This window comes from Barbus barbus (genome assembly GCF_936440315.1).
Source record: "Barbus barbus genome assembly, chromosome: 6".
NCBI lineage: Eukaryota > Metazoa > Chordata > Actinopteri > Cypriniformes > Cyprinidae > Barbus > Barbus barbus.
In genome coordinates, this window is record NC_136734.1 from 8148036 (window position 1) to 8173249 (window position 25214).

The 25214-nt window shown below is 40.9% G+C and overlaps 2 protein-coding genes across 2 annotated transcripts in view; one reads left to right on the forward strand and one right to left on the reverse strand.

Annotated features, from left to right (window-relative positions):
• Positions 1-7: 7 nt before the first annotated feature.
• On the forward strand, positions 8-4096 carry LOC306871851 (translation initiation factor eIF2B subunit alpha-like). The gene is made up of 9 exons (XM_079420040.1): positions 8-471; positions 1052-1153; positions 1231-1367; positions 1959-2075; positions 2161-2273; positions 3030-3098; positions 3373-3448; positions 3577-3702; positions 3785-4096. The coding sequence occupies exons 1-9, from the start codon at positions 459-461 to the stop codon at positions 3938-3940; spliced, it is 909 nt and encodes a 302-aa protein (XP_079276166.1). The 5' UTR covers positions 8-458; the 3' UTR covers positions 3941-4096.
• A 3605-nt stretch (positions 4097-7701) lies between these two features.
• cngk (cyclic nucleotide-gated potassium channel) overlaps positions 7702-25214 on the reverse strand; it is a 44006-nt gene continuing 26493 nt past the window's right edge. The window contains exons 12-20 of the mRNA XM_079420230.1: positions 24840-25033; positions 23759-24003; positions 22386-22457; positions 21983-22254; positions 21715-21836; positions 10725-10951; positions 10447-10604; positions 8448-8551; positions 7702-8346 (exon numbers count right to left, since the gene is read on the reverse strand). Coding sequence (XP_079276356.1) covers positions 8057-8346; positions 8448-8551; positions 10447-10604; positions 10725-10951; positions 21715-21836; positions 21983-22254; positions 22386-22457; positions 23759-24003; positions 24840-25033 — 1684 coding nt within the window. The 3' untranslated portion in view covers positions 7702-8056. The remainder of the gene's footprint in view (positions 8347-8447; positions 8552-10446; positions 10605-10724; positions 10952-21714; positions 21837-21982; positions 22255-22385; positions 22458-23758; positions 24004-24839; positions 25034-25214) is intronic.

Below are 25214 nucleotides of genomic sequence, written 5' to 3' on the forward strand. Positions count from 1 at the left end.
CTGGAGCAGGAAATAAATTACTCTTGTAAAATAAATAACCACCCTTATTTCTCAGGTTTTTTTTCATATAATACTAAACATATCGATTTATTTTGAGAATAGTATTACATTCTCACATTAACATAGCTCAGAGAGTAAAAAAGTTAATTCTCCGTGCTGTTTTGCTCTAGTTCTGTAGGTGGCGGTACACATCAAAGATGGTCCATCTGTCATGAAGTAAGAAGAAGAAGAAAGTGCAAGTCCACTTGCTTAGCCGTGATCATTCAAAATAAACGAATAAAACAAACATTATTTTGTTGACAAAGTCGCTCATTTGAACGGAGTTAGTAGGATAAACCTTATTCTGTTGGCAAAGTCCAAATATTTCATCGGGTTCAGTCTCATAAAGTGTCATGAGAGAACATTGCGTCAGCAGCGCGTTGGAAGAGAATATTTGAGACGCATCGAGCAGGTTTAATATGGAAGAAGCAGGTGAGTATTATATAAGAATCATGCCATTTCGCTAGTAGCTGTGGTCTTCTGATCATCTTCTAGATTACCACGAATTTAGTTAATTCCGTTATCTAGAAAAACTGGTAACACTTTACAGTAAGGTGAGGTCTCAGTTAATGCATTAGCTTATATGAACAAACAATGAGCAATATATAATGTATTCGATATTAATAATATGCATATTCTTAGTTAATAGAAATGTAATTGCTAATTGTTTGTTAATCTTAGTTCACACGCTTCACAGTGCATTAACAAATGTTAAGACTTTAGGAATGTGTAAATGTTGAAATTAAGGTCATATTTATAACTTCTATAGAAGAGCTGTTCATTCATTGTTAGCTTGTGTAAACTAATGTAGGTAAATAAATTGAATAACTAATGGTAGCAAGTTAAACCTTACTGTAAAATGTTACAGAAAAAACATTAAAAGACCAGAATGTTATTGAAGTATTTATTATGTTTTGTAATGTGCTTTGCCTTCCCATTCTCACAAGGGGAATTTAATGTTGCAAGCTTAATTTGGCCAAACACTGAAATGTATTAATTGTTTTCCTCTCAGAACTGGTGGAATATTTCCAAGCGCAGATCAGAGAAGACCCGGATGTGGCTTCAGCGGTGGCTGCTATCCGATCACTGCTGGAATTCCTCAAGAGGGATCAAAGTGAGTTTTGTCTTGTTTTCAGGAAGGTGTTCAGGGATATGAGATGCACATGTGACCCGATGCTTGTCCTTCACTAGGTGAGACGATCCTTGGCCTGCGAGAGAACATGACAAAAGCCATACAGAGACTAGAAGAGACGGATTCATCGGTGGCGGTATCATCTGGAGGAGAGCTCTTCCTGCGCTTCATCAGCCTCACCTCGCTGGAACATCCGGTCGGTCCAACATTTCAGCCAGTCTAGTATTGCAGCTGTTTAGTGAATTAAGATCACTTCACATTCCAGGGTTTAGATCTCACTGGCACTGCAGAGGTTCGAAAGAGACAAGCGTATTGAAACGTGAGAGCAATACTGCCTTCAAATGCTTGTCAGAAAATGCTACTCTTTTCTAACGTCACGATTACAAAAGTGCTGTTATTTTTATTGTAGTATATCAATTTAAACTAATTTTAAAATGAGAAAAGACTTTCTGAAATAAAATGTTATTATAATTTTTTTTCAGTTAATTGTATTTCTGTTAACGTTTATTTTGACTAACCACATTTTTTTATGGTTTTAGTCAATTATAATAATCCTGGTGTCACATTTAAGTGCATTGCTGTTCAAGAGAATCGAAAACATGGAAGATAATAATGACATATTATCATTTAATATCCATTGTTTTAATGCTCTTAAATCACTGTAGTTATTTCTGTTTTATTTTAAGATGTTACTATGCACAGTTTGGCACTTCTGTTTTTCTTCTATCATGGCGTGATCAACCTTGTTATGGTTATGTGATGGTTGCTGTTTCTTCCTTTCTCACAGGATCTCTCACAATGTAAGAATGTGATGATAGAGCGAGGTGAACTCTTCCTGAAGAAAATATCCCTGTCTAGGGGCAAAGTGGGTAAACTGTGCCACACCTTTATCAAAGATGGAGCTGTAAGTATAGTAGTAGAGGAATTAGGGCATGTATTTTTGTCATTCTTTTGGTGACGTTCCGCTCATTTCTAACTTCCATCTGCAGAAAATCCTGACACACTCATCGTCCCGAGTGGTTTTAAAGGTTCTGGAAAACGCAGCAGCTGATAACAAACGCTTCACTGTATATGTCACTGAATCGCAGCCGGATTCAGCAGGGTGAGTCTTTACAACACTGCTAGAGTTTCTCTTGCTGTCTACTATTCTACCCTACAAAGATAACATGCAGTAATACTAGGCCTAAGCACAATGGCTTCAGTTTTTTTTTTTAAACTGAGTTTAAAATTAATCAGTTTGTGTAATTCATACTGTAAATACTATGCAGTGTTTTTTTTTACATTTGATTATTCAATTTCTGTAGTATATCTTAGGACGTTAAATAAACCTCGGATACTGTATCTAAAAAACGTTTGCCCTATTGTTTATTTATTTTTATTTACCAGTTATATATTTGCAGAAGTATTTATTTCTGTATGAAGGAATTCTATGCATGTACTAAGTAGTTTTTCTGTTTGTGTCAGGGCTGCCTTGCTTTATTACTGATGAACGCTAGTCGTGTGCATCATGTAATGACTGGAGTCAGCTTAAATGGCATTTGTTTTATAATAATGGGTTGACCCAAATGGGAAGAGAAAACAATAAATTTGAAGGTTTACATTTAATTCAGTGACATGTTTTTTAAACTATTATTAAACTGTTTTTATTAAACGGTCTGCTAGGAAAAATAACACAAAACAGTAGCCTAGAATCAAATTTATGCATAACTTGCATAAATCATAAATTTGATTCAAAATCTAGACTCAATATGTTGTCTAAGCTTGATTTGAAAATATGTGTGCATTTGTATATTGTTTACATAGTATTTTTTTTTATGTTAGTCTTTTCTGAATGTTTTTTCCCCCTTTTGCTCCTTAGTAAACTTATGGCTCAAAAATTACGCAACCTCAATATACCCGTCACAGTGGTGCTTGACGCAGCAGTCGGGTACGTTTCTACTTTTTAAATAGTTTTTATGCCAAAATAGTAATGCTTTAATTCTTGTACTACTCAAATCAGCATTCAAATTCAATAATTGGTCATTCCAAAAACTATTCATCAGAAATATCAGCAATATAAACATGTCTGTTCTCTTGATGGACCGTTTTAAGGTGAGCTTCAGCAACAAACTTTGGTTATCGTGTTGTGGCTATAAAATTTAAATTATTGAAGTTTTTGGTTGCATATAAACATTGCTGCTTATTTTGTGTGATTTCTCCAGGTACATAATGGAGAAAGTTGACCTGGTAATTGTCGGTGCTGAGGGCGTTGTGGAAAGTGGAGGTGTTATAAACAAGGTCTGAAACATACGTACTTTTGCTTAGTGTCTTGTTTAAAAAAAAAAAAAAATGCATTTAGCTGTTATGTTATTATTATTGTTGCATTCATTTAATAGATTGGTCAAATTATTTCATTTATATTGTAGATTGGTACATATCAGATGGCTGTGTGCTCCAAGTCGCACAACAAACCATTTTATGTGGTGGCAGAAAGTTTTAAGTTTGTGCGACTCTACCCTCTTAACCAGCTAGACGTACCTGACCGATTCAAGGTAAGCTAACTGAAGCGCTTGTTCAGTTGCACATATTAAACATAATGGATGCATAACATCACTATTGTTTCTTGTCTTTCAGTATAAAGCAGATATCTTGAAAACAGTGAAAGATCTGAACCAAGAGCACCCCTTGATTGACTACACCCCTCCATCCCTCATCACATTACTCTTTACGGACCTCGGTGTGCTGACGCCCTCTGCTGTCAGTGATGAGCTCATCAAACTTTACTTATGATGATGATGATGACTGCTCTTCATAAAGCATTTGTATCATTGACACCAATCTGTATATGACCACAAATGCACCATTAACTGAGAGACCTTGTATTGGGAAAGTATGTCACAATCCTGAGGTTAAAATTAAATTATCTATTAAAAAATAATGGAATGGACAGTTGATTATTTTCATTTATCTGTCTTTACACAGAAAACTATTTAAAGAATTGCACTTATTTACATATCAGTGATGGATACTGATTATTTAGAAACTTGTAATTACTAATAGTTATATGTAAATAATAGAGATTATAAACAGATTAGGTTCAGATTCAGAAGTATTCAGTGCATTTATGCACTTTTGATGAGGCTTCATTGTGCATAACAATGGATGATATTGTGAACAGCACATATAAAGAATTATTAAAGGAATTATTAGGATTAAGGAAAATTAAAATTTTTTAAGGATAATTGTTTAACTTCTGCTTAAAGTAAATAATATACAACTAGTTAATTTAGCTTGCTGCGTATTTATTAATTCTTATAACTATTTTGCAACAAATGCGTGTTATGGCAAGTTAAAGCTAGTTTATGCAATGTTTTTTCATTGACACTTCTGTTATACTGGTTAAAAGTGTCAAAGTGCAATCAATACTTTGCACAATGCTGCGCCATGCTATAAGTGCAGAACAAAAAGTGGTCCTGTGAGCCCAGCCCTACAGCACCTGGGGTGAGGACCCTAAAGTAACATGGGCCAGTAAGGGCCTGAGTAACCCAGGCCAGGGTCTTCAGACAAATTGCCCTGATCATCAGTAGGGTCACGAGATGGTTAGGCAGACAAAATCCATGCCTGACAGGCGTCCAGGTTGTAAAATCTAGCAAAGGTAGATGGTGAAGACCAGCCAGCTGTGGCACAGATGTGTCCAATGGAGACTCCACTGGACCAAGCCCAGGAAGGAAGTCATTCCCTCGGAGGCCTAACTCCAATAGGGCACTATAAGCCCACTGAGGCATAAGGCAGTGCTATGGTATACACTATCCAGCGGAATAATCTCTGCTTTGTAACTGGCAGCCCTTTAGAGCAGCCTCTAATGGCGCTTTTCCACTGCATGGTACGGCCGAGGTTCCAAGCAAATCGTACCATTACCAAAACGTGATGTGTAAACTCTGCTGAACACGGTTTGGCTGGAGAAAATCATCACTGCCTGCGTCATTTGAACTTCTGGCACGAGACACAGGCTTCACAGATCTGCTAGATTTAAATCCTGGTGATTTGGGCCGCTATAACAGTGATATTGTGCATGGGTGTGTGCAAAGTAGGTGGGATGGGGCAAGCATTTACAGTGAGAACAGCGCCTCCAGCACCCACAGCTGAACAGGGGATTGGAAGGCAAGCACGGGCCTTCTTGGATGGAGCTCTGGCCACGGCTGAGGCTGAGTGGGTGATGGAGTAAGCTTTGCAGGCTTTGAGTCAGTGGAGCCTTCGGAGCTGGACCATTTGGGCAGCTTGCAACAACTGCGCTGCAGTGAACCGCTCCGTGAAAATACTCCACAGTGGGGCCAAAGAGGCCGATGGGGGAGACTGGGGAGTCGAGAAAGGCGACCTTGTCAGCACGAGGTTTAAATTGAACATGCTATGGAGCAGAATCCACATCTCCCAGTCCTGGATACATGCATACTCACGCTACCACACATACACGTTTATGTACCCAAACTATTTTGAGTATTACAGGCTTTCTTTTTCACAGAGATGAACTTTATCATCAGATCAGTGAGACCTATGAGAATAAATAGTTTTATTACCTTAGAAAGTCTATTACATTACAAGACACTGAAAGTCCCTAGAGACACAGCTGGCACTTTTTTAAAAGTTATATATATGGGCTTTTGCCTTTTTTTGATAGGACAGTAGAGAACACTGAGCAGACAGCAAAGCATTGGGTGAAGAGAGGGGGATGGGATCAGCAAAGGACCTCGAGACAGGAACTGAACACAAGTCACTGCAGGCACAGTTGTGCTATATGTCGGCACACTAACCACGAGGCTATCGGCGCCAACCAGACCTGGCATTCTTAAACATCATTTTAAAATGCATTCGCACTGTGAAACATTTCAGGGTGTTGAAGAAAAAGCACAATATCATAAAATGTTTGATTAGAGCAGTGGTTTTCAAACCTGTCCTGCAAGCACCCCTGCCTTGCACATTTTGTATGTCTCCCTTGTCAGACACCCAATTCAGGTCTTGCAGTCTATACTAACAAGATGATGAGTTGAATCTGGGGGCTGTTCCATAAACCAAGATTAGAGTATAAGCCAGGCTTATTTCGGTTAGTCAGGCTTATTTTTGGTAGATTCGGTTTCATAAATCAAACTTAAAAAAGTTCAAACTCAGTTACCCCGGCAACTTATGCTGGCAAACTAACCTGGTCCGGAGCAGGCTAACTGTCAGGCTAAGCTGAGCTCCTCTAACTCTGACCAATAGGAACGCATCCATATTACCACTGACTCTCTCACATACAGTCAGTTTAATTTATTATCGGTCCAAAAATAAAAGTACAGAAAATACGCCTTAAATAATCAAATAAATAAAAAATAGGCCACATCCAACTGTATTTAATGTATTGTGCCCAAAATGTAGGCGAATGACATTTTAACATAGTTGCTACTCGTGCATGCAGTTGATCAGAAGTTTCTAGCCATGCAGCCTTTCTCTCTGAATTTATGACAGCTGTACCTTTTATGGTTATTAGAACATTAAAACATTACAATCTAAAATGTCTCTTTAAAGCATTAAAGCATAAAAACACAATCAAAAGTTAAAATCACTGAATTAAAAATGTAAATTTATAATAGAAATCAGAGTACATTTTAAGAGGAACACACATTTAACTCATTTGAGCTAGTGATTAACAGTTGCTGCTATCATAAAAATACACTTATATGTAGTAAAATTCTATGTGTCATTTAATGTCCAACAACAAATATTTTAGCAGAATGTATATTTTATTCAGAATTCTTGCGCTAGTATTCTATTCTGCTCTGTCTGTGTAGCGCGCATGCGCGCCGCAGCGCTCGTTCTCCCGCATAAGCCCCGCCCACTCCTGACAGCTAAATGGATATATTTGCATGGCTTTCTGACATTTACAGATGTAAAAAATATACCTGTGACGTATCAGTTATGCACTGAGGAAAACACAATGTTTCAAATGCGTTAAACAGCACAAATATTCGCTGTTTGCTATGGTGGATCGATTTGATCCATGATCGACATTAAGGGCTGCTTCAGAATAAGCGTGTACGTCACATTATCCTGACTCACTGAACCTGGATAGCATTAGTCAGATTGCGTGAACTTGAATTGTCGTTTATGGAACCGCTTTAGTCCCGATTGATTTGTTAGGTTATTTCAAGTCAGATTTTGGACTTTAATCCCCGCTTTTCTTAGCGTCTTTTATGGAACAGGCCCCAGGTGTGTCTAATAAGGGAGACATACAAAATGTGCAGGGCAGAAACCACTGGATTAGAGCAACTAAGAAAAACCCTCAATTTACTGCCGAAGACTTGCAAGATGACCCGATGAAAGGAGGAAAAAACATTTCAAAGCAGAGTGTAAGAGGAGCACTAAACAAACATGTCAAACTACTTTGCTGGACTCCACTCTTGACCAGGAAGAACATAAATGGCTTGAATGACCTGTGCAGCATGTTTATGGAGTAATGAGAATATGTAGAATATGTATCACATCAATATGTAGGCCTAGTCATTATTGCACACTGTTTATATGTATGTATGTACACTGTTTATTATATGTTAAAAAAGACAAGACTATGGTCATTTAAATTTCTCAGGCACTACAAAAAATATAGCAATAAAATTCATTTAGAAGACTTTTATCAATAGTATCAACCTGCAGTCACAAATTATAATAAGCTTTACAGTAACTAATATTACATTACAAAAATTACTAATTCACCGAACAATGTCAACAATAAACTTACACTCAATTAAAACATAGCAAATTAACAAAATATTCTCCATTAGCAGAGTGGACTTGCAGTTACACTTAATAAATCTAAAAAAGCATACCACACAGCTCAACTACTATCAGTTCAAATAAAGAAGTGTGTCAAGTGTACTACAGCTGTGGCATTTCAGAAGCTCTCTTTAACAGTTTGCCAACAGATGGACATAAGAGAGCCACATCTTCCAAAGCGTCTTTGGAGAGTATGGCAATATCCACATAGTTTGCAGCTATGGCAGTGTCACGGTGTTTATGTTCCCATAAAAAGTGATCACCAAAAGCTGCTCCAGTAGAGAGGCGCTGGAAGACGTTTTTACCTCTTGTGTCCAGGCACAGATTAACCTTGCCAATTAATATCAAGTACATTCCAGTGGCAATGTCTCCCTTTTTGTAAATAAATTCTCCTTAAAAAAACAACAACAATATTACATCAAAATGTAAGAACAGTTCTTCAGTAAAGCTGGCTGTAGGCTTGGGACTGATCAAAGATTTAACAAATGCTCACCAACAGGGAAACACTGGAAGAGAATTCTTGTGGAAAGCTCCCTCATTACAGGTTCTCTTAGGTGGGAGAATAAATGATGCTTCTTTAAATACTGCATGCAGATTCTAAATAAAACACAAAATAGTAACAATGAGTGCAATAATAACACCACACGAGTACATGACATGTCCTTTGGACTACTGACTAGGAACATCTGTCTATTACCAGATAGGACAGATAGGTTTCACCTTATAACCTTGAACCTGAGTTTTAAAGGGGTGGTTGACTTTTTTTTATTCTAGGCTTGATTGTGTTTATGGGGTGCAGTCTAACATGTGTTAATGCATTGCTTACTTTAAAAAAAAGGCATTATTTTTCACATAATTTACCTTTATTCTACACTGCTCTGTCCCTTCTCCTAAATGCACTGATGATTTCCTGTTTTCATGAACTCCCTCCCTCAGAAATATGTAATGGGCTCAGATTGGTTAGCTGGTCCAGTGTGTTGTGATTCGCTAAACTGCCTATAGTGCGCGTTCAGAAATGTCACACCCCTCACCTCAGTGGCATGCATACAACTCTTGTTGTATTGTAAACAATGACGTTGTCAATATTGCTTATCAATTTGAGCCCGAATGAGACCCAAAGAATATTAATGAAGAGGATCGCACAGAACCTGTGCAAGCACACAGCTCTTAATGGTATGTTTTTTTATTTGCTGTTGTTGTCCCATTCTTTTATTTGTTGTTATTTGTAAATGCTACTGCTTATGTTATGCAGCGTTTACGCCATTTCGTAATTACCGTAATTCCGAGATGACAGCATGTGATGTTCAACTCTGTGCTGTTCACGTCCTCTGACTGGGGATTCTCCGTTTTTATAGCGACAGTCAACAAAAATTAACACTCGTGAAAGAATGTTGAGAACAACAACAAAATAATAACAGTATGAACATTTACATAATATTTTTTTTATTATAGTACATTATAGCATCTATATATATGCATCAATTTTCCTCTTTTTTTAGAGCAGTAATAGCTTTCTTTGAAAGCGCCGGCATTTTTCCTGGTTCCGCGTGAGGTGCAGCGGTCACGTGGTACAAGCAAGTTCACGAGTTGAAATTACGAGTTCTACGAGGACGTGAACGCTTTTTACAAGTTGGTATCTTATAATTACGGTAATTACGATATGGCGTGAACATACCTTTAGCTTTTAATATATGATTTTATCCTGATTAAAGCTGTAATAAAGCACAGCAACCACGTGCGCATCCATGTTTAACGTTTCTCATAGCTATGTGACAATTATCTGTTTTTTCATGCATCCCTAGTTTTGATGGCATGGCAACAACTCTTCCTCTTCACTAAAGCAGTGCAATATGGCCTCGCCCCCTTTGTTGCATGTTCCCGGGGGCAGGGTTTATCAGGGTTTGTGACGACACAAAGTAACTCGTTGTAGTCCCTACAAGCCGTATTTGTAGGCATTAAACTGTCATAATGTTAAAAGACGATATCTCCGTTTACACTGAACTTTCAGCTTCATAACTTTTTAGATATTGTTTATGCTCAAACAGCAACATTACACACTAACGTTAAAAAAGTGAAATCGCAATCAACCACCCCTTTAAGGAAAATTCCAGGTTATTTTATAGGGAAGCACCAATATGCTTCAGTGCTAAAGCTCTTTCTTCTCCCTACCTTCAAAATCCAATCCAAACATATTTGTTTACACAGTGTTGTTGACATTTTCTGTCTATGTCTCTTTTGTTGAATTTTATTCCTTCTGCCTGCCTTCCTTGTTTCATTACCTTCTTGGTTTGCTTTTTCATGTTGTTGTACATTGTGTTTGCCAATTTGGAGACTCGATAATTATTTTTGCTACAGACAATAACCAAATTCAAAAACATTTTAATGAAACTTTTTATCTCCTTTCTGCTGTTGACTGCCACAGACAATAGTTTTGATTTATCCAAATGTCTATAAAAATATTCTGGCCAAAAAAACTAGGTAAGCTTGTTTACCTTGACACAATGTCCATTTTCAGACAGCGGGGGACACCTTTGAACAAAACCTCAGCACATGTCCCTTTAGTGCGATTCCACTGATAACTGTAGAACTGCGTCACTCGATTTTGTAATGTAGATGGGATTCTCTCATGCATCAGATGTGCCTGAACAGTCTGGAAGAGATGAAAAGGTTATTGAGAAATACATCATTACAATAAATCAAACACTCTACAAAGTCATACACGCGTTAAATACAGTAACACTGTTCTCATAGATGCAGTGTTTACAATAACCTGCAATTTTTCCTCAAAGGCTTCCTGCAGTGTCATCTTGTTGGTTTGTGTAGCGACGAGAAGTCCCATTTTATAAATCACTTGAACTTTAGATAGAATCATTATCATGACACATGCAATCATTTCTACAAGGTTTGATGCAGTTATATCACCATAACCTGTTGTTGTATAAATCTGTAATATCCAGTAGGTGGCGTATCTATACATTTCAGTGAAGTCATAGACCTCTGTAAAGGAAAAAAAAAAATTGTGCAGGCATATTATTATTTTGATTGTAAAATATAGGTTAGAAAACAATTAAACACAATTCACTACAACCGAGTCAGTTTGCAGCTTAAGCAATGAGTTATGAAAGACAGTGTTAAAATGTTGAATATACTGTGGCGAGTTGCCAGCAACTCATCATGTGTTGAGCACACTCAAACCAGCTGAGGAGCAATCACCAAGCCCAGCTGATGCCAATTAGTCAATCTCTTAGACAAGGATTTAATCCTCAGTGGAAACAGAAGAGGGAGAAATTCTTTTCTGGACTTAATTGGCTTTTCTTTTCTTTGCCAGAGAGTGACTGAAAGCTATAGATCATCCACAGGTAGATTACTGCATATACTGATTCCTGCCTTCCCAGAAGACTCTTACCCACTCTCACCTGGACCACAAACACAATCTCACTGGGAATATCCAAAAACAGTAAGGAGATATTTGAATTATTTATTAATAAACCAGTGTTTTCTGAGTCAGTGTCACAAAGATGAAGTTGATGATCCTGACTTGCCATCTCCTGATTGGACATGCCTTTAGAGAGAAATGCATCTTTACAGATTACATAATGAAAGAGTTTTTGAATTTGATTTGAATAATTTTATTTTAAAGTAGTAATTTAAAGGCCACCTATTATGCAAAATTCACGTTTACATGTTGTTTAAACAAATGTGTGTTGGCAGTATGTGTACACAACCACCCTATAATTATAAAAAATCCATTCGCTCCTTTTTAAAAAAAAATCCCCATAAATCATAAGCAGTGTCTCGGAGTTTACCGATCACAGAAACCGTAAAATATGATATCACATTTTACAAGCCCATGACTGTTGACGGACACTGCCGAATTAGCAAAGACAATGCCCTGAGTGAGCTGCACACAATCCGGCATGTTTATCTTCATGCTAGAGCATTAAAGGGGTCGTATGATGCAATTTCAAGTTTTCCTTTTTATTTGGAGTGTTATATGCTGTTTGTGTATAGATAAGATCCCTGAAGTTGCAAAGACTAAAGTCTCAAAGCCAAAGAGATATTCTTTATAAAAGTTAAGACTCGACCACTGACTCACGGCCTGTAAGTACGTTTTCTTATTTAAAGAATTTGCCACAAATGCAGACATAATGTTTACGCGACGCGTAAAAAGACAGTATAAGTCATTATAATCACGGATTATGTCCCCACTGGATGCAACAAAAGCCTTGTTTATAATGGGTTTTATTGTTTTTGTGTCGTCATGCCGGGACATGGCATCACAACATGGTAAGGGGCATAACATTTTCGTCTCACACTTGAGGTATTAGGCCAATCACAATGCACTGGATAGCTGGCCAATCAGAGCACGCCTCGCTTCTCATAAAGAAAGGCGGGACATAGAGGAGCAACAATAAATGTACAGTATGTGGAAAATAATAATAGTTTTAGTTTTTTATATATAATAAGTTTTTTTAACCTTAAACCGCATAAAATCATTGCATTACACCAAATATGGCACCGCTCTGCTGAGATGTTGCTTTAACTTACTTTTTTTACTTACTTTTACTTTCTCTTTTTACACATTTCACATCGGCACTGATCACCTATAACATAGAAACACTTTTGGACATTGGAAACCGCTACACCAACCTGTTCCAGGACACTTTAGCCACGAATCCAGCATGGCCTCTGGAGATTCTTCGGAACACAGAGATAAACAATAACCCCCCGAGGCGAAGGATCAAGAAACACCGTGGGAAACGAGCTGGGATTCGAGATAGACTCAGGAAAAGGGCTCACAGTCCTCCTCTTCCGAGCATTCTGCTCGCAAATGTCTAATCCTTGGAGAATAAGATGGACGATCTTAGAACCAGGATTAGTTTCCAACGGGACATTAGGGACTGCAACATCCTTTGTTTGTCCGAAACGTGGCTTTCGTCCTTGGTCCCGGACACTGCTGTTATGCCGAGTGATAACTTCTCTGTTTTTCGGACAGACAGAACAGCAGAGGTCGGTAAATCCAGGGGTGGAGGAGTATGTTCAGGATCCTCTGGTGCAGAGAGTAGTAGCTGGTCCTCCCACTCAGAGGCTATGCTGCAGGCGGCTCTTGATGACGTTGACTGGGACATGTTCACAGATGTAGCATTAAGTTTTGTAAACACGCTAACCGAGCAAGCTACAGAAACAATAACTATAAGGACATTCTCCAATCAGAAACCGTGGGTGGACAGAACAATCCGTGCTGCGGTTAACGCACGCACTGCCGCTTACAATGAGGCTCTTCTGACCGGGAATATGAGCGAGTACAAAGCATCGTGCTATGCTCTCCGACGCGCAGTAAGAGCCGCCAAACACAGATACAGAGAGAGAATTGAGTCTCATTTCCAGCTCAATGACTCTCGACAGATGTGGCAGGGACTGAGGACCATCTGTGCCTTCGGAAACAAATCCTCCGCAGAGGTGAGAGCAGATCCGTTGCTGGCCGACGAGTTAAACATATTCTATGGCCGCTTCGATTGCAACGGCAGCGGCGCGTCTCTGCCGTCCAGCGCATCAGGAAGCAGCAGTCAGAGCAGCGATGATCCTGTAATCACCGTGTCGGAGGATGAGGTTCGGAGGGCGCTAAAGAAAGTGAACGTCAGGAAAGCAGCCAGACCTGATGGGATAACCGGCCGTGTTCTGAGGTCCTGCGCTGATCAGCTGGCTGGTTTGTTCACTTCCATCTTTAATGAGTCCCTTGCTACCTCCGTGGTTCCCACCTCATTCAAAAAATCCGTCATTATCCCTGTGCCAAAGAACAATAAACCCTCTTGCCTGAATGACTATCGCCCAGTTGCCCTCACATCTATAGTCATGAAGGTTTTTGAAAGACTTGTAAAGAGCCACATTTGCTCCTCCATACCCGATACTTTGGACCCCCTTTAGTTTGCCTACCGCCCAAACAGATCTACGGACGATGCCATCTTTCACGTCCTCCACTCTTCCCTCACACACTTAGACAGCAACAATGGGAATTATGTAAGGCTGCTATTCATTGACTATAGCTCAGCTTTCAACACTATAGTCCCCATCAAGCTGGCCTCTAAACTCACAGACCTCGGCCTAAACTCCTCACTCTGTGACTGGATTCAAGACTTCCTCACCAGCAGACCTCAAGTGGTGAAAGCTGGCCAGTTCACCTCAAACTCCATCACCCTGAACGTAGGAGCCCCACAGGGCTGTGTCCTGAGTCCCATGCTCTACTCTCTCTACACGCATGACTGCGTGTCCTCTCATAGCTCCAAATCTATTGTAAAATTCGCTGATGATACTGTGGTTCTGGGCCTCATCTCCAACAATGATGAGACCGCATACTTGGATGAGGTAGAGAGACTCACATCATGGTGCCAGGACAACTGTCTCTCTCTGAATGTGAGCAAAACTAAAGAGCTGATCATGGACTTTAGGAAGAGACAGCAGCAGCCCTACACTCCTCTTATGATCAGTGGGACCTCTGTGGAGAGGGTGAGTAGCTTCAAGTACCTCAGTGTAAACATCTCCGAGCACCTGACTTGGACTACACACATCCAAACACTGGTTAAGAAAGCCAGGCAAAGACTGTACCATCTGCGACAGCTGAGGAAATTCAGGGTCTCACCAGCAATCCTGAAAATGTTCTATTCAGGGACCATAGAAAGTGTATTGACTATGTATTGAAGTGCATCTCAGTGTGGTATGGAAACAGCTCCAATCAGGACTGCAAAGCACTACAGAGAGTTGTGCGCTTAGCTGAGCGCATCTCAGGGTCTGCTCTTCCCTCTCTGCAGGACATCTACCTCAAACACTGCAAAAATAGAGCTGTCAAAATCATCAAGGACTCTAATCACCCTGGTAACCGTCTATTCACTTTGCTTCCATCTGGTAAGCGCTTCCGTAGCCTGATGGCAAAAACTGAGAGACTTAGGAGGAGCTTCTTCCCCCAGGCCATCGGGCTCCTAAACTCTAACTCTGTGTCATAACATCACTTGACTCCATGTAAATGTCACTATATCAATAAGCTATTCATAATTTTTCTCTACCTCATATTGCTGCTATTTAAATACCCTGTACAACTTTTTTGTACATTCCTCTTTATTACTATTTTAAGTCAACTTATTTTTCTTAATATTTGTATTCCATATAATTGCAGAGTCCTTGGAGCGGACCTGACTTACATTTCACTGCTGGCTATACTCTGTATAATTGTGTATGTGACAAATAAAAATCTTGAATCTTGAATAGACATGCCATTTGCCCAGGCCCAGGATGACGCGAGTCTGCGGGTTGAGTGGGCCCGAACCCCTGTCGGACATTCCGCGCCCTTAGAGCTGTAAGCCAAAGCAATTGCGTCGACGATCCAGTGTGACAGCCTTTGCTTGGACACAGGCAGTCCTTTTGTGCGTCCACCAAACATGCGTAAGTGCGCACCGCACATACAGGGCACAGCAGGAGTGTATTAAGTGGCTCCGTCCCGGTCGGCATTTCGGGGCGGAAAGCAAATAGTGTTATGACCTGCGCTTTAAATGGAGTCGAAAGCACTTCAGGCACATAACCTTTTCTAGGCTTCAAGGTGAGTCTGCAATCACCTGGCCCAAATTCAATACACGAGTGGGCAATCGAAAGCACCTGCAGGTCTCCAACTCGCTTAAGAAAGGCCAGCGCGAGCAGGAGCACTGTCTTGAGAGAGAGCGCACGCAAGCTCGCTGATTGTATATTAAGCACAAGCGCCAAGTTCCAAGTGGGTAGAGTAGAAGGGCGAGGAGGGTTCAGCCTTTTTGCTCCTTTCCAAAAACTTATGATCAGGTCATTTCTGCCGATCGGGCGGTTTTCGACGAACGCGAAAGGCTACTATAGTGGCCACACACTTTCAATGTGGATGGCATGCGACCACTATCAAATCGCTCTTGGAGGAAGGCAAAAATTATTGGTATTGGGCAGTTGATTGGGTCTTCGCCCCGCGATACGCACCAACTTGAGAAAATTTTCCATTTATGTGCGTAAAGACGCCTCGTGGAAGGAGCCCTAGCCTCAGAGATAGTGTTCAACATGCGCTGAGGAAGTGCATCTGTTACTGGCAAGCTCCATCGAGCGGCCAGACATGAAGGCTCCATGACTCCGGATTTGGGTGCCATATCGTTCCTTGTGCTTGAGAGAGGAGGTCTCTCTTCAGTGGGATAGTCCACGGGGGGCCTACCAGCATCTCCACCAGTTCTGGGAACCACGGCTGATTGGGCCATTTCGGTGCCACTAACAGAACAGATTCCTTTTCCTCTCTGATTTTGCAAAGCACGCGAGGCAGAAGTTTCACTGGAGGAAAGGCATACTTGCGTACTTTCGGCCAGCTGTGAGCTAGTGCATCCACTCCCAGGGGAGAGTGTGTCAGAGAATAAAACAGCGGGCAGTGAGTGTTCTCCGCTGATGCGAAGAGGTCCACCTCCGCCCTGCCGAATATACTCCATATCATTTTGACTGTCAGAGGGTGTAATCTCCACTCCCCGTGGATTACCTCGCCCCTCGACAGTAAATCCGCGCCGTAGTTCAGGTGTCCAGGGACATGTACTGCCCAGATGGAGAGGAGGTGTCGATCTGCCCACAGAAGGAGGTCTCTTGCCAGCCGCAGCAGTGGCCGCGAGTTCACACCGCCTTGGTGATTTATAAACGCTACCACTGTCATGCTGTCCGTCCTGATGAGAACGTGACTTTGAAGAATGTCTGGGAGAAAGCACTCGAGCACTAGGTGTACAGCACAGACCTCCAGACAGTTTATGTGCCATGACTTCTCCGTTTCTGACCACATCCCGAAGGCTGGTCTGCCATCTCATACGGCTCCCCAGCACGTGCTCGATGCATCTGTTGTAACATTCTTTCTCCTGATCACTTGGCCAATATGAACACCCTGGCGATACAGAGTCATATTGCGCCAAGGCGTCAGCGTATGCAAACAGTCGCGCGTCACTTTGATGCGCAAGGTGCCCGTGCACCATGCGTTCTATGGCACCCGGCTCTTTAGCCAGAGCTCAAGCGGTCGCATATGTAGGAGCCCTAGATTGCACACTGTCGAGGCAGCAGCCATCTGGCCGACCGTCCTCTGAAAGCATTTTAGCGGGAAAGAACGACCTAATTTGAAGATTGCGAGAGAGCTGATCAGCTTTTGTGAGCGCTCCTCCCACAGACACACTCACATATTGATCGAGGTCAGTTCCCCCCCCTAAAAGGAGATGTTCTGGCTCGGTACCAGCATGCTCTTTTGCATATTTACAGTCAGCCCTAAGCTCTGAATATGAGCGAGGAGTCTGAGTTTGTCACTGAGCAGCGTGCTCTCTGATTGGGCTAAGACTAGCCAGTCGTCGAGATAGCTCAGGATGTGCATTCTGCTCTGCTTCAGAGGAGAGAGAGCAGCGTCCATGCATTTCGTAAACGTGCGAGGGGCCAGACATAAGCCAAAGGGCAGGACCGTGAATTGGTACGCTATCCCCTCGAATGCAAATCTCAGGAAGCGCCTGTGGCAGGGGGCTACCTGAATGTGAAAATAAGCATCCTTTAAATCCATGGAGATAAACCAATCTCCCGTTCTGATATGTGAGAGGATTTGTCTCAGCGTAATCATTTTGAATGAGCGCTTTGAAAGTGCGCGATTCAGCGGTCTCAGGTCCAAGATTGGCCGGAGTCTGCCATCTTTCTTTGGCACCAGAAAATAACGACTGTAGAAGCCACTCTCGCGGTCTGTGAGGGGTACTGCCTCTACAGCATGCTTTGCGAGAAGATTGTGTATTTCCTCTTGCAGAACTGAGGCATTTCGCTCCCGTACAGTGGACATTAACACACCGTTGAAACAGGGCGGTCTGAAGAACTGAAGCGTGTAGCCGTTCTTTATTGATTTCACAACCCACTCTGATACTCCTGGCAGTGCCTGCCACGCTTCTGTGAACTTTGACAGCGGGCGAGGCGGACTGCACACCGTGAGGGATAACTCGCCGTTGGGGGGCGGGGAGTTTAATACCACACGAGTGTGAGAGTGAGTGATGGGGGAGAGGGGAGTGAGAGGAGGAAATTGCCCTGATATTGAGGTGAGTTTTGTATGTTTTTTGACTTTATTGCACTGCATAGTGGAACAGTCAAAACACAAACATGACAATTGCTCTCGCCACCCGCAACAGGCAGGGGGGCGTGGTGAGCACACACAGCGGAGTGAGCGGACTTCTTCAGTGGCTCGTCTTCGGCGCTGGGTGCAGCTTTCCTCCTCCGAGAGACAGCATCAGGAATGCGGCTTTCTGTCTGGCCCTTCGAACCCTGATGGCGCTTCGGCCACGGTTGTCTTGACCTCACCGCCGGCTCCTGTTCGCACGGAACAGCAGCAGAAGAGGCGTGTGGTCTTCACATGCGCTGCGCTGAGGAGGAGCGGGAACGCCCAGGAGGTTTCGCGCCGGCATGCTTTGGCAGGAAGTGGCTAATGGCTTTCGACTGCTTCTGCGCTTCAACGAAGCGCTCCGTGAACGTCTCCAACGCCACTCCGAAGAGACCTGAGGGATTCACGGGAGCGTCTAGAAGGGCTGTTTTCTCTGAGTCCTTTAACTCGGTCAGAGTAAGCCACAGGTGACGATCTAGCATCACAAGATTCCCCATATTGCGGCCGATCGCTCGAACTGTCACCTTCGTCGCTCTGAGGGCTAGATCCGTGGCGCGTCAGAGTTCTTTAAACACTTCAGTTCTCCAGTTTGCCGCAGCTGAAGGACAGAGATGGGCAGTGACAGCTTCTTCCACGGGGGGGAGTTTGACACACCCCACTTGGTCAGGATTATGCACCCAACTGGTGAGTGGTGCGTTCCATGACTTTATCTCATCATGCACCTTGGGGAAAAAGAGGCCGGGTCTCTGCGGGGTGTCTTTTCGGCCGCGATCCGACTGGAGGTACCACTCGTCCAGACGGCTTCTGGCCGGCTCGGCAGGAGGCGCCCACTCCAAACCGAGCTCATCCACTGCCTTGGACAGGATGCTTAGGAGCTTGACATCACTATGATGGAGGTCCCCCGCGTCGCTGCCGTGGAGTGCCGTGTAATCCAGCCACTCCTGGACCACTCCTCTCTCGAAGGCGCTTCAGCGGTCATGAAGCACACTGGAAGAGGACCTGTAGCAGGGGGGTGAGGAGCGCGTGGGCACTGAGCCGGCGCGGGCTCGTCACCTGATCCTGACAGATCCGCATCAGAAACTTGCGGCACTTTCCTCCTTGGCTTGAAAGAGTCTGCAGAGGAAGAGCGCAGTAGAGTTAGTTGGCCGAGTTCATCGCATTGGACGATGGCCACACGGAGCCTGAGAGTCCGGAGACTCATATACCCGCAGTGGGGGCAGTCCGACCCCCTCCAAGCGCCGCCTCTGTGTAGAGGCAGAACACGCACGATTCGTGGCCATCAGAAGATTCAATTGGCTCCGTGCAGGACAGGCAATCGCGAGTCATGCTTGATTCCGAAGCTCACTGGAACACAGCAGGGGAAGAAAAGTCGTGTCCGCTGCAGCATGTAGATCACTGTGAGTAGTTATTTCTTGATAGGCTTCTTGCTTCTCGTAGAAGGTTGGCTGAAGAAAAATATTCTGAATGGATGACGTACAAGCACTGCCTTGTAGGACCTGCTCGAAACCAGAACACATACACACACACATAATTTCGGACAAAACATTCTCGAGCGGGAATCAAAGCTTCCCTCCTGCTGATCTCCTGTCCTAAATCTTCTGGTCTCAGGAGACCTCTAAAACCCAGAATATATTTGAGAAGAACATCTGGATGTCTTTAAAGAAGAGAACCTTCAGTGCTTGACCGGATTTATCATAAATAAAGTCGAACAGGGCAAAGACCTTGTCATCTAGAAAAACTCTGAAACAAACCCTCCCTGATTTTTCTTTCGCTCTCAGTCATTTAACATCATGATTGAGCAGTGAACTGAGATCAAGACTCAAACTCCCAAAGAACTTTAACATCTAAAGCCTCAGAAACTGAAACCAACTTCCTGGGAGCGTCATCAAGTCAGAACGAAGCCAACCAACCACTGAAGAATATTCTCGTGACAACGACCGACCAAGCTGCCAATCCGCGCACAATCTTTCCTGGACCGGGAAGGAAGGAACTCAACTCGAGTGAAAGCAAAGAAAGTAAGACAATATCTCCTAAATCTGCTGGAACTGGTTGTATTCATCGCTAAGAGTAAAGACAGAAGAGTTCCATGTGTGTGTGATTTCCCTCAGGTTGAAGTCAGAGCATTCTTGAAAACGAGCATTAGAACCTAAAACTCTCCAGATCAAAACAATTCATTGCAACGAATGTGTGTGTGTTGTTACGTCTTCTGTTTGTGTCATTTAGCTTAGTATTGTGTTAGAGTAGTGAAATAAACTTTGATTCTATTAAGAAATCTCTTGTCTGTTGCTATGTAATTTGCTCATGAATTTGATAACTAACTATTTGGTTTGTTTTATCATTGGCCGCGAATAAGATAAACAAAATTGTTAAGAAATAACGGTCTGATTTTAATGCTTGCTGGACAAGTCGTTAATAAGGTATCGTTAACAAGGTATAAGTTGGACATTCTGATTAATCTCAATTAATCATATAAATATCGAATCTTAAGAGTGATTCCCTAAAAGCTAAAATTAGCTTTTAGGGTTTACTACAGCCTTATATAGAGTGGGATTCCTGCTCATATTTTGCGCGCTTGAACGCCATTGGCAAGTTTCAATGGCGTGATTCAATAAGGCCTCAGTATTTATATTTTTGAAACTCTAATTGATTGATTTCATGAGAGATTCGTTTGTATAAATTGTTCAGATTTTTTGTTTTTATATATGCATTCAAATATTTATTCATGTTTATTTCGTGCTGCAAATAAAGTGCAAAATATCATTGATTCACATGCAGCTTGAACTGAGGCGAATGTATATACCTCACTACAAATAAAAGAGCGCAAAACACATTTATTGTTTGTATATGATCTTAAAATTTAAATTAAAATTTAAAGAAAGATGAAAAAAACACAAAGCTTATTGCGATTATTGGGTGGCTTGCATGCAATGAATGGACTTGAAAACATTAAATATTATTTCCAAGCATTTATACCATAATTAAAACAGCTTGTGAATAGTCACGTAACTGTATTTACGTAAAAAAAAATCAACAAGTTATGTGAGTTGAAGCCCATATGAGTTGGGGAGGCCCGTACAATTTTTTTGCATATGGTCCCAGGGCTGACTTGCTACGCCACTGTTTATACAGTAGTTAAATAAACAAGAATTTAATATTAAGACACTTACGTTTTAGATGCAATATCGACTGTTTTTGCTCTATTTCACCAACACATATAATTCCAATTTGCGTCTCTGAGCAACATGATGCTGTTTTGTTCCTGAATGAATCAACCATTTAAATGATTTGGTTCAGTCGACTCACTTATTAACAGTGACTTGCTGCCGCCTAATGGCAATTTTAATTTCACATTTAAAGTATCTTTTCATTTTTTAAAATAATTTCAGACATCAGCATTTAACGTTTTATGCTTAAAATCTCTGGGTTCGGGCTCTATCCCGAGCTCGGAGCCCTCCCTCCGGACAGCACGCCAAATATGCTTACTAATTTCTCAATCATATTATATCTTAGTGTGAACTCGTGAAACTGTGATTCCTCATGAGCTGACTCCTTTAAATCATCTTATGTTTTTTTTTTTTTATATATATATATATATATATATATATTTTTCCCTCACCTGTTTCATCAATCCATGACATTATTCCATGACTCTCAACAAATGAAATGCAGACAACTGCTGCACAGTGGATAAAGAGGAAACAATGTACAAAGTACTTGATCATCCTAATCCACAGAAGACTGAAAACACACAAAAAAAACAAGAAAAATGGGCAAATATAACTCTGTTTTGCAAAAGAAAAATGTACTATAATGCAATATTTTATGAAAATGCAAGTAATTAAATGTAAATCAGGTTAATGGACAAATATCACTAAAAGACATACTTGTTTGTTAACGATTGTTCTTCTCTCCACATAAACACAAATAGTGAAATAATGCGTGGCAAGTGAGCAATCCGGACATAAATAATCATAGGCAAGAATGTAGCTGGATCCTTTTTCATCTGGCGAAAAATTATAAGGCCATATGGAAATGAAAAGACCATATCAAAGACAAATCCCACTTTGCTCTTCATGTAGTTACGGGACGTTGATCTGTATTCTGAAACATAGGTTCCACTGTCATCATAATAACAAATGCGGAACTTCAGGATGATCTGAAAGAAATGTGGGAGAATTAAATTCCATGAGGCCTACATCCTTATAGTATCTCAGCTGTAATGCATGTGTGTTATGTTAGGGGAATAATCTTAAATTCAATGTAAATCAGTTATAATCTTTGGCTCACCTCAATTATCTGAAGGAACTCAACAACCATTGTGAGCAAGTATAAATAATAGTCAACATCAAACACCGTGGGCTACAGAGAGAGAGAGAAAGAGATGAGAGCCTTTTTTACATTTAGCGTTTGTGTCAGTAATTGATGTATAACATAGAGGATCTGGAGTAAGGAACTGTACAACAGACAGCGTAACTGTATGTAATAATTAGCTTGAAATAAACACCAACTCTAAAAAGTCTGAAGAGTTTTGAATTAACTATTATAGGGCTTTTCACACTGTGCTTACCTAGGTATCATTGTTCTAAACTCACTTTTCACCCTTGGTAAATACATGTTTCACACTTTAGACATTTTACACTTGCTCCGGATCAGGGTTTGCAGTCCTTTTGCAGTGTTACCCTTGCATTGCGGTGCCAAATGTGTACAGTGTAAATTAATCACAATGTGTTACAATGTTCTGAGTAGATGCTTAGCAACTGACAGCAAACCAATCGCGTACCTCATATTCACATGCACTGGACAGTCACAGAAACACCACTTGTTGCATAAAAAGTTGTTTCAGTGTTTGTGGGAAAAAATATCAAATGGTGACATAAAACACATCAATCAGACCTTTTATAGTCCGAAAAGTCCATTCAGAAAAAAACTTGATCGTACAGTCAGTCAATATAGCCTATTGAGGATGCACAATGCTAGAGCCTGTAAAGAGGTCATGTGTTGCTTTCATCCAATCAATGATACTGACAAGTATATAATAAAGTTAACGCAGAGTTTAGGAATGTATAGTGTGAAACATCAGTTCATGAATACCCAGGATTAATTGTTAACTCCACATAGACTATGAACCGTGTGAAATATGAAGCAACATAACCCAGGATTCTTTTTTCCAGGGTTTAGAACGGCCCTGGGTTAACTATTTCAAGTGCGAAAAGCCCTTGTGTTTAATACACAGAGTTAACAGTTTGTGCATATCCCTAATCCTAAAGGCCGCTTCACACCAAGAATGAAAACTAAAACCTATAACATATATTACACATTTAATATATGTTCTATAAACATAAATGCAATACATGTAAAGTAGGAATGGTTTTGATTGTTTTTATCATTCATCAGCAAGAAAACTAATTCCAACAAGATTGTTTCTCTGTGTTGTCATCATTTTAAACTTCATATTCACATAGTTCTTAGTGTGAATGAGCCTTAGGAATTAGCAATAGTAATATGTTTAATGACTGAGCTTTGATAGGAAAAAAATCCATATCCTAATCTGTCATATAGTGGCCCCAAAAAGTATTTGGACACTTTTGAACACTTGTGTATTTCACTGTATTACCTCTAACTAAGAGAACTGCTAAAATGCACAAGAGTACCATACACACCATGAATGTTATTGCCCAGAAAAAAACAGTAATCAGCAGACAGGATGTGTACTGATAGATCACTCGAAAATTGTTCTCAGGATCAATGGTTTTGCTGTGCATTCTTCTCATGGTGTTGAAAATCTTCAGGAAGAATTGGATGAGCATGGATGAGATTGATGTGCATAGTCTAATGCCCAAAGAACGAGAACGGAGTTCAGCTCTGTGCTCTTCCTCAGCCATGTGTTCCGTATAAAGTTTTACACCTATAAGGACAGAAACACAATATTACATGTTGTGTTCATCAGATGAATGCAGATCATGCAGTCAAGAGAAATTTACTACTGGGATGTTACAGCATACTCATGATCTCAAGACACCTCTCACCACATTGCTGCTTCCTGGTCTATGTTACTACCATTCTGCAGAAATATTTTCATGTACAAGACCTGCCTCCTTTCTGTTTTTTTCTAACATTTCCGAGTCAGTCAGTGAGCAACAATTTATTACTCTTAAGGCATCAAAAATGACAAGTGGACACAATGCACCAGACAACACTGAAACATATACAAGTATATGATGCTTCTGCTCCTTTTGCAACTGCATGAACTGTCATATATTTGGTCATGTGTCCGTCTCCTAGCTCTAAAGAAATGCTTGTTTTATACTTGCCAAATTATTAGAGACTATGATAAACTGACATGAGAAAGTGGTAACCAGTGTGCAGATTTCATTGATGAGCAAATTGCCATTTTGCCAGATTTCACGCTGCACAAGAGCAATTTTCAGCCTACAAAACATTTAAGAGGAGAGTATAACTAAAGAAAAGCGTACATTTATTACAGAAATTTCCATGACTTTTCAAATCATTCAGGTTTCCCGGAAAAATTCCCTGATATTTTCAAGTTTTCCATGACCATAATTTAAAATAGTTTTACTGTTAGCTGAGGTTATTTTAGCCAAATGATCTAATGAGATTATAAAAGATTAACGGTATGTATTCATTGTGAGCAGTAAAAAAATTCTGGTAGTTTGCATGTCATGAATTGTGAGCCTGCTCTTACATAAATTAAATGCATCAGTTCAACATTAAACAACTTACATCCAGTCCGAAGGAAAGTCTCTCCTGCAGAGCTAGGCTTTGTAAATGTGTTTATCTGAAGGTCTCCTTTGTGTAACTGGTACTTCATCTCATCAGCTGCACTTTGCATTTGCTCAAAAATGTTAGGGTAATACTTCAAAGCTTCATCAAGGCTTTTCTTCGACAACACATACAACTCGCAGTTTGTTGCAGCTCTGAAAAAGAAATGGGACAAATCAACAAGCTACACATACAGCATATTTGCTAAATATTTCATTACACTTCTATGGCATCTAGGGGTGTAAGGAATTAACAATGTGTATAAATAATGTGGACTCAAGCCATGTAATTCTTTGTATGTCAGTATCATAATTTTAAAATGAGCAATATGCATAT

Excerpts from the sequence above, each read along its gene's own strand:
- LOC306871851 (XM_079420040.1), top strand. Across the intron at positions 1,368-1,958 it reads TCACCTCGCTGGAACATCCG|GATCTCTCACAATGTAAGAA; the intron begins GTCGGTCCAACA and ends CCTTTCTCACAG. Across the intron at positions 2,076-2,160 it reads CCTTTATCAAAGATGGAGCT|AAAATCCTGACACACTCATC; the intron begins GTAAGTATAGTA and ends TTCCATCTGCAG.